The sequence below is a fragment of the Tachysurus vachellii genome, chromosome 7 (assembly GCF_030014155.1).
Source record: "Tachysurus vachellii isolate PV-2020 chromosome 7, HZAU_Pvac_v1, whole genome shotgun sequence".
In the NCBI taxonomy this organism is placed as follows: domain Eukaryota; kingdom Metazoa; phylum Chordata; class Actinopteri; order Siluriformes; family Bagridae; genus Tachysurus; species Tachysurus vachellii.
Genome location: NC_083466.1, coordinates 20,281,288 through 20,291,680, shown reverse-complemented (window position 1 = coordinate 20,291,680; position 10,393 = coordinate 20,281,288). Strand labels below are relative to the sequence as shown.

Genomic DNA, 10,393 nt, shown 5'->3' with positions numbered 1-10,393 from the left:
GGGCACACACACACTCTCATTCACTCACACAATCACACACTACGGACAATTTTCCAGAGATGCCAATCAACCTACCATGCATGTCTTTGGACCGGGGGAGAAAACCGGAGTACCCGGAGGAAACCCCCGAGGCACGGGGAGAACATGCAAACTCCACACACACAAGGCGGAGGCGGGAATCGAACCCCCAACCCTGGAGGTGTGAGGCGAACGTGCTAACCACTAAGCCACCGTGCCCCCAATATAATAATAATAATAATAATAATAATAATAATAATTATTATTATTATTATAAATTTATATTTATGTTAAACCAAAAACAGATGAAGTTCTTACAAAAAAAGTTGTTGAGTTCAAATGATGAATATGAGAAGAGTTTACAACTTTAGTTTTTATTTACTAATATTTATATGTAGATTTGTTTCTATGCTAAACAAAATAGATCATGGTGCATTTTGAATCAATTTTTAGATGAGTAAAAATATTGAAAATATATAAATGTAATGTGACGTGTTTCTTATTGCCCAGATGTGTCCTGTTAGATTGATCATTTAAATAATAAATAGTTCTGAACATCTACACTTGGTTTTAGTCTCCAGTTTTACTTGTGAAGACTGAATGTGTTGTTAAAAAGGAAAAACCAGCATGAAGATCAGAGAGCTGTCTGTGGGAGAAAAGCCTCTGTACTGTAGCAACACTGTTATCATGGAGTGTAAAATCTCTTACATTTACATTTATCACTGTATAATCATTCCCAATGTGACATTTGGTTTGAAGCTCTAGTGCAGAGACATTATTGATAAGAACTAACCAGAAGTAAACATTACACTAAATACTTTTATTTTTACTTTTCTTTTTATTGTGTCTCCTGATATTAAATACACCCCCAAAGGTTAGAGTCCAAATTCCACTGTTCTGTCCCCTTCTGTAAATGTCTCAAGACATGTTGTAATGACTATTGTTGTTTACATGAATACATGTTGTTTAATGTTCCTGTGGGTCAGAGAGCAATCTGAATGTAAACAAGCTGTGACATGCGGCTTCTTAAAAATTTATAAACTCTGTATATGTCCAAGAGGCACACACAGTGTTTGTTTTTTTCTTTCTTGTTGAGGTATTTTGTGTTAGTGTTTTTATGTGCCTTTCTGTATGTAATGTATTCTGTTTCACTTTATTTTAACAACATGTAATGATGTAGTGATCGAGACTATTTGTTAAGGGATTGTGATTTGTGGAAGTGAAGGATGACAGAGAGATGTGTATTTGAGTATTAAATGTCTTTATTTTTGTAGTTCTGTGCTTTCAGAATCTACAGAGAGAGAGAGAGAGAGAGAGAGAGAGAGAGAGAGAGAGAGAGAGAGAGAGGCGTTTCAACAATCTTTGAAAACGCTTCCTTGCTCCAGTGGACCACAGAGGAGTTCATGGACAACCTGCACTGCGAGAGAGTGAGTTGAACTGTGTTTCCGAGGACAGAGCTGAGAGAGCTAAGCTAAAGTTAGCACTAAAATACATTTGTGTGTGTATCATTTCTCCATGGTAAAACAATGCATTAGTAAAATACTTACAAGTGTGTAAGTTAGGGAACATATTTTGAGTTATTTGATTATTTTGATTTCTGGGAAGCTTCTAAAACAATGTTTTAAAGGTGAGAGTCATACTTAACCCTAGACATAGTTTATATACATTAGAATGTCTCTTTTGCTGTAGTGTTAACTGGAAATTGAAGGCGGCTCTGTATCAAATACTCTATTATTATACCGAGCCTGGTGGTGAAAGGGTTACACATAAAGATCATTTACAGTTTACTGTGATTTTTACTGCAGAATTTAAGTTGATCAATAAAATGTATAAAGTTCAGCTGCTGATGTCTGTGTAGATAAAAACAAACAAAACTCTGTTTCTCTTTAAAACTTCATCAAACACAAACACAATCAGATTCATATTTTATTTAGAAATAAAAATCTCAGGTTAAAATCTCTTTATCAGCACTAATAAGCAAATGTCTAAAAGCAAATGACTAATAAGCAAATGTCTAAAATGTCAGCGGGAGCTTCATTAATATTCATAGTGTAAGTGCTACCTGATTGGTCAGTGAAACGTTTCATATGTATGTAACTGTATGTTTTTAAACTCTTTATTAACTGTATGATTATAAATCTCTCAGCCTTCTTTGTCCAGCAAAACAACAACATTCCCCTCTGATAGACAAAGTTTTATACTCATGACTTTTCCACATACATGGTGTAACAAATCATTCTGTCAGAATCATTCATTATTTCCACACAATGTTTTACTAACATCTAGAATCTTTCATTTCTACAAGTGAAGCTGAATTCAGTCAAATCATAAAGCTGAACAGTGAAGGTAAATAACCAATCAGCCACCAATCATACAGATGTCTTGTGTAATTTTACTTTCTTTTTTCTTTCTTAATTTTACTCTCGAGGCTATTCTGAAAGCGTGAAAGAAATACGAGGCTATTCTGAAAGCGTGAAAGAAATACGAGGCTATTCTTAAGCTGATGTTACAGAATTAACCCAAGCTCCATCTTCTTTGGTCTCTCTCTCTCTCTCTCTCTCTCTCTCTCTCTCTCTCCTACACTTCTAGTCTTACGTAGTACACTCAGAGCATCATGGGATAACAAATTAATTACACCTGGGTTTTTTCATCTTATAAATGAACTATGAATTACTCCAACTATTTATAATGTAACAAAAAACACACCAATACAGCAAAATAAAATACATTCCCATAAACAAAAAACAAACACAAAATATCCTGATTGCTGGATAATCAGGTTATCAATATGTGATTTGTAATGACAAAATTCCACAATCATAATGTCACAATCATAAAAAACAGACTGTAGGATTACAATTAAAACCAGGTATTAAAATAATATGTACAACATTTTAAAAGAAACTATGTATTTCTAAAATTTAACCAAAACAGTAAAAAAAATTCTTTTTACACTTACCATCTGATGATCAAATTTGGGAGGTTTAATTTTATTCAGTCTTAAATACAGGAGAGATGATCAGTGGTGCTGAATTTTTACCTCCTTCATTATTACAAGGACTGAAATATGGATAAAGTTTCTCAGTGAAAGACTGACCAGTGAAAGAGTAGATATGAGATCTGGACTTCACATCATAAAAGGAGACCAGACCCTCCTCATAATCCACAAACACCCCCACAACCTCCACCTTCTCTCTCAGTGTGAGGGGGACAGGGGGATCAGCAAATGCCTTATACTGATTCTCATTCCTCAGAGCCACAGTCCAGAATCCATTCTGAGGAGTCAGTGTAATCTTCCCCTTCCTGTTAATGTTCTCTTTGGCCACTCCAACATCCCATTTAGTTTTCCCTCTGACCTGCACCTCATAATAAAATCTCCCTGAGGAGAAACTCTGCTGTCCCAGCACCATAACACAATAATCAAACCTCTGTGGTGTATCAGGGAGTTTCTGTCGTGTGTCTCCACGTGTCACTTGTTTTCCATCAGCAGACAGGATGAGATTGATTTGAGCTGTATCAGGATCCAGAGTCACATCCACTGAGAGAAACACACAGTGTGTGATATGAGTAAACAGGTAAAAATATTAAATCATCATCCAGTGGATGATGATCAGATCAGATTCATTATTGATTTAGAAAAGGATTTGTAGAATATTGTTTAAAAGATTTCTTTAAAAAAGGAAACAAACTTGTACAGTTTATAATAGGAGTTTGTTAAAGATAAGAAATAAAAAACGAAATATAAATCTTTCTGAAATTTCAGTGTTTTATTTGTACCTGTAATTTTTGTTTTTCAGAAACAAAATTTCAGATACAAAAATATTTTATCAAAGATACTTGTTTAGGGTGTCAGTTAGTGTTAGTGTAAAAAATATATTTTTGTAGAATACATTCATGACTTTTATGTTCAAGCTTATTTGTAAATGACAGAAACACTGCATGGTATAAAAACTCTTTTCTAACTGTAGGAGTTTAAAACTCTGACCTTTTGGACAGCATAAAGATTACATTTACCACTGATAGTCAAAGAAATCAATCTTTTATCATGCAGTTAAAAAAAGGTATAAAGTTAATCTCTGTACAAACATACATCTGTTCCTGCATTATTTTATTAGTGAAATGTAAGAAGATGATCAGTGTTTCTAAAGTAGAAAAGGGTTTAAGGGCTTTAGTACATGACAGTAATAAGGAGCTATAGTGAGGAGGATAATGAGACACTTTAATACTCCTTTTATCTGGAGAGATCTACAGATGAAAATAAGTGTGATGATGCAGTGGTGTAATGCTGATATGTACATTTTAATATGAGAGGAAATCAGAAAGCTCACTGTACCTGCATACTGCTGAATCCTCTTCAGTTCTGTGGAAACTAATTACAACAAAACATCACTGTCATTAGATTTCAGATCAGTTCTTGGTTGATTTTATTTAGATTTTGAAAAACATATATCTAAAACATCTACTTTAGTTTATTATTAGAGACTTTTTTTTATCAAATCTAAAGTACAAAATAATTTCTCACCTGTTTCCTTTAACTTGTCATTGAGTGTTTTAGTGAGTTTCTCATTCAGAGTCTGCTGAAGCTGAGACAGAGCTGTCCTCACAGTGTCCCCACTCACATCAGTGTTAATACTGATCTCAGTCCAGTTCTTGGTGTGTGGAGGGCTGCACATGGAGGAGTAAATCTACAGTAGAGCAGGAGAGAGGAGAAATCCCTCAGCATGGTGAGTGTTGTTCTGTGATGTTCTGCATTGTCAGTGAGCAGAGAGAGGAACACTGACCTGTAGGAGGTGGAGATGCTCCTCAGTGTGTGAGAGCTGCACCAGCTCAGTGTTTCTCCTCTTTAGCACACTGATTTCCTGCTCCAGCTCTTTAATGAGTCCTTCAGCCTGCGTCTCTGCTGCTTTCTGCTTCTCCTCCATCACCTCCAGCAGCTCAGCCTGACTTCTCTCAATGGAGCGAATCAGAGCAGTGAAGACTTCAACACTGTCTGCTTTCTCTTTCTCTGTGCTTCTCTAAAGGAGGAACACATTTCCACTTCCATCAGATAACACTGAATATTGAACTTTGTTAATTTCTACATAATAAAAAAAACTACTGAATGTATCAGATATAAACTGATGTCATGTTTGTACACACTTTGCTTTGCTCTGCTGAGTGTTTGATCTCTTTTATCTTCTTCAGTCGGTCCTGAATCATCTGCTGCACATCTGTCTGTGTTTCCACCAGCTGAGTCTGAGGACAGAGAGGAAGATAAATAATTTTGTTAAAAAAGTAATTTGGCTAAATTTAAATTTAAATCACAATCTTCCTATCTGATCTCCTACTGGAAGTTAATCAGTGTTTCTCACCTTCCTCTCTCTGCTCTCCTCCTCTATAGGAACAGTGTTGTGATTCTTGTGGTCTCCTTCAGTGCAGAACTGACACACACACGTCTGATCATCTCTACAGAACAGCTCCAGAGCTCTCTCATGTTTCTGGCATATGTAGTCCTCCAGGTTCTCCACAGGGTTTATTAGCTTGTGTTTTTTAAGTTTGGAAACATGATTATGAGTCTCTAGATGAGTTTTACAGAAAGTCAGTCCACAATCCAGACAGGATTTCAGGGCCTTCAGCTTCTCTCCATTGCAGGCATCACAAAGAACCTCAGGTTTGTCAGAACCACTTTTCTTCTTGAAGTGATCTGCAACCTCTCTCAGTGTTGTATTAATCTTCAGTTCAGGTCTTTTGGTGAATTTCTCTTTACATAATGGACAGAGACAGTGTTGACTCTTGTCCCAGCACTGACCCAGGCAGCTCTTACAGAAGTTGTGTCCACATGGAGTGGTGACTGGATCAGTGAACACATCCAGACAGATCGAACACAGCAGCTGATCTTCAGACAGGAGACTGCTGGAGTCATAAGAAACTAGAAAAGAAAATGTTACACATTGTTGATAAATGGTGTAAATGGAGTAAACTGCAGTGTAAACTGCACAGTAACTGTCAGTTACTGTTAGTGTAAAAATGTTATTTTTTTAGAATAGATTCATGAATTTATCAGTGAATGTTATTTACAATTGTATCACTTAATTAAAATAAATTTTAGAATTCTGAAGCACCTGCATTAAAAATAATCAATGACAGTGAGGTGGGAGGAAGCAAAATGATTTTCTTACCAGAGCTGATTATTTTTAAATAAAACTTTTCATGACTGACTGATTTGAGTTTTTTTACTCATACTTACATACTTACAATCATTACATGTCCTCTCTCTCTCTCTCGTGCATGTGTGTGTAAAATCTGTTTTTGGGAGGTTTTTAATCTCGCCCAGAAGATAGTTCTGTTTAGTGATTGCACTTTGATTGAGCTTTGTTTGATATTTTGTTGGAATTGACATCTCTGCAACAGGAAGTTTTTCTTTTAGTTGTAAGTTAATATTTGTTACAATTTTTCATTCTTTATTTGTTGAGATCTATTGTTTATTTGGAAAGGGGTTACTAGGGATGGGGTGCCACGGAGGAGCGAGGACACGAGGAGTGCTGGGTCCTGCTGTGCAGCAGCACAAATACATTGTGAACCTTTTTACTCTTGCTTGTTCTGAACAGTGTGCTATTTTTATGTTCTCAAAAAGTTCCACAACAATAATCAGTCATAGATTTTGCTAAATATATTATTTGGTAACTATTTTACATCTTTCTTTAACAGTTTCTATGTATTTGTTTTTATTTGTATATTTTCTTTTTAGTTTCTACAGAAATTTAACTCAGTTACATAGAGACAGCTTATTTACATGGTTTATTTTTAATTATTAATGTAATTTTTTTCTGCCACTCAGTGTGATGGGAATAAATCAATATCCAAATATTAAAATAGCAAACAAAACATTTCACTTTTATATATCTATGCTAATAAATACAAATTATAAAGAAAGAAATAAAACAATAATAAATAATATAATTCTAATGAGGTATTATTTATTTCTTACATTTCATTACATATTTAATTATTGAATTAAATATTGAAATATGTAACTAATAAAGTAATATAAATCCTCCATAGTTACAGGATCAGTGTAAATAAATGTCTTTCTAAGATGTTTGTGTATTATAAAACAACTCTTATTCATGTTACATAAGGCAGTTAAGACAATTAAGCCATTCACTGAGATCATTTTTATAACAATTTAGATTATAATAGTGAGAATCCTTCATTAAAACATGTAGAATATCTATAATTACTAAACATACAGAAAGCTAATCATGCATAAACTGTATAACTTACATAATTCTGGTTCATCCATGCTGCTCCTCCTTCTGTCTTTTGTTTGTGATGAGGATTCAGCCATTTACTTCCTCCTGTGTTTTTAACCTTTACAGTAAGAAATCACATCATTCAGTCCACACATGTAACAGTATGAGGTTTTACTGATTAGTCTGTTTAACTCAGTTATGTCTGTCTGCACTGTTAAACCTAATGAATGACACTAAAAGCATTTAGTCTGTGATTTAAAACACATGTAAACATTCTCATCATCATGAGATTGTAATAAACACAAAATTTCACTGAACTTTCTCTCAGCTTTCAGCTCATTAACTGTATCATTCAGTTTCTCACATCCAGATCAGTTTGTAAGTGTTTTTCACCCAGTGCTCACTGCTGTACTTATTCAGAGAAGCTAAAACATTTGTCTTTACACATAAGATATAATTGTAATTTAACTTGTATTTAAACTTTCATGCTGTAATCACTTCAAATCTCTGAACAGTTAATAAAACACTGTAACCTTTGGCCCTGTTTTTCCGTCTCAGTTGGTCACTGATCATTAAAGGCAAAGATTTTCTTTTAAACATAATCAGCTTTCATTAGCATTTATATAATCAGCTTGTATTTTATAATCTGCTTTAATCACCAGCTTCTATTTCAGTGTCACAGTGTGTTAGAGACCCTGTTTTTGTCTGACATTGTTAACGTGCAGTTTATTCTGATAAATCACACACCGACAAAACCTCTGAACTACACAACACTCACTGAAGTACATAACTTTATTTTACTTGCCTTTTTTCAGGGAGTCAGAATTCACTGCAGTTATAATACTTTCAGATTCGGTGAATATCCTGTAGATAATTTCAGAAATGTATGTAAAATTAAGGATTTCTTCTTGACTAGAGAGCAAACTGTCTTTCACTTTCACTTCAGTCACTTCCTTGTTCACTTCATAGTGGTTGATAAAGGGGCAGTTACACATATGATCACAAAGCAGTTAGTCTTCTTCTGTAATAAGCGTTATGTCCTTTATTTATCCTGCAGATTATTGGGAATTGTCACAGGTGTCTCAATGTGTTTAAATTTATTTTTTTATTTTTTTATTTTGTATTCTTTAAAGGAGACTGAACAGATGGAAGATGTGATATATTTTTGCACATGCTATTTAAATGAAGGCCATTCTTACGGTGTAATCATTGACATGATGTCCTCTTTGGTATAAACATTATAAACATTATTTCCACAATCATAATGTCAAATAATAATAAATAACAATTTAATCGAATTGGATTACAATTAAAACCAGGTATTAAAATAATCTGTACAGCATTTTAAAAGGAAATATGTATTTCTAAAATTTTACTAAAAAAGTAAACAATTCTTTTTATTCTTACCATTTGATGATTAAATTTGTGAGGTTTAAATTGTATTCATTCTTAAATACAGGAGAGATGATCAGTGGTGCTGAATTTTTACATCCTTCTTTTAAACCTGGATAGAAATATGGATAGAGTTTCTCAGTGAAAGACTGACCAGTGAAAGAGTAGATATGAGATCTGGACTTCACATCATAAAAGGAGACCAGACCCTCCTCATAATCCACAAACACCACCACAACCTCCACCTTCTCTCTCAGTGTGAGGGGGACAGAGGGACCAGCACAAGCCTTATACTGATTCTTATTTCTCAAGATCACAGTCCAGAGTCCATCCTGAGAAGTCTGTGTAATCTTCCCCTTCCTGTTAATGTTCTCTCTCGCGACTCCTAATGTCCATTTAGTTTTCCCTCTGACCTGCACCTCATAATAAAATCTCCCTGAGGAGAAACTCTGCTTTCCCAGAACACAGAAACTTGTAGAGAGTCAAGAAGCTTTTATTGTCATTTCAACCATATATAGCTGACGCAGTACATAGTGAAATGAAGCAACGTTCCTCCAGGATCATGGTGCTACACAAAACAAAACGGAGCTACATAGAACACAGAGCTAAGGACTTAAAGAAAGTTGTCCTAGCCACATTAATTGCAACCTGTGCAACTTAGTGCAAACTTCCAAGACAAAAGACAGTGCAGAAAGATAAAAAAAAAACACTACAGGTCAAAAAACTGAACATTGTACAAAACATTAAATCTCTGTGGTGTATCAGGGACATTCTGATGTGTGTCTCCATGTGTCACAATGTGTTACTTGTTTTCCATCAGCAGACAGGATGAGATGTGGACTTGCTGTATCAGGATCCAGAGTCACACTGAGAGAAACACGCAGTGTGTGATGAGTAAACAGGTAAAAAATATTAAATTGTCATCCAGTGGATTGTCATCAATTGTCATATTCATAAGTATTTATAAGAGGATTTGTAAAAACTTTAATAATGAGTCACTTTTTTTAAAAATCACTTGGAAAAAAGTCAAACATGAAAAATATAAAATATTTTCCTTTTAAAAGTTTGCTTTAGTGATGTATTTGTGTTTATTTTTTGTCAATCGGGAAAAACAGAGTCACAGAACATGAGGAAAATATTTGAGGAAAAACTTGATCATAATGGACAAAAAGTAGGATAATAATCTCTGTACAGTAAACTGTGTCTAGTTTATGTCTGAAAATCATTACATGTTTTTCCATATACAATTACATTACAAATACAATTGTATTAAAGACAGTTGTTTAATGTGTCATTTAGTGTTAGTCTAAAAGTTTGTTCATGAATTTTAAGCTCAGGCTTATTCGTAAATTTTAGAAACACTGCAGTTTTTTTATTTTAATTATTTATTTATTTTTCTAACTGCATGAGTATAAAACTCTCACTTTTTGGCCATCATGAAGATTTTTACTTTTCTGTACAAACATACATCTGTTCCTGCATTATTTTATTAGTGAAATGTAAGAAGATGATCAGTGTTTGTAAAGTAGAAAAGGGTTTAAGGGCTTTAGTACATGACAGTAATAAGGAGCTATAGTGAGGAGGATAATGAGACACTTTAATACTCCTTTTATCTGGAGAGATCTACAGATGAAAATAAGTGTGATGATGCAGTGGTGTAATGCTGATATGTACATTTTAATATGAGAGGAAATCAGAAAGCTCACTGTACCTGCATACTGCTGAATCCTCTTCAGTTCTGTAGAAACTAA

At 34.3% G+C, this 10,393-nt stretch overlaps 1 protein-coding gene across 1 annotated transcript; it reads right to left on the bottom strand.

The window, feature by feature from the left end:
• Positions 1-2,112: 2,112 nt before the first annotated feature.
• LOC132848815 (E3 ubiquitin-protein ligase TRIM39-like) lies at positions 2,113-8,192 on the bottom strand. The gene is made up of 8 exons (XM_060874840.1): positions 8,056-8,192; positions 7,282-7,368; positions 5,370-5,926; positions 5,158-5,253; positions 4,800-5,033; positions 4,541-4,703; positions 4,352-4,387; positions 2,113-3,556 (listed from the first exon to the last, which is right to left on the bottom strand). The coding sequence occupies exons 2-8, from the start codon at positions 7,343-7,345 to the stop codon at positions 3,009-3,011; spliced, it is 1,698 nt and encodes a 565-aa protein (XP_060730823.1). The 5' UTR covers positions 7,346-7,368; positions 8,056-8,192; the 3' UTR covers positions 2,113-3,008.
• Positions 8,193-10,393: the final 2,201 nt, after the last annotated feature.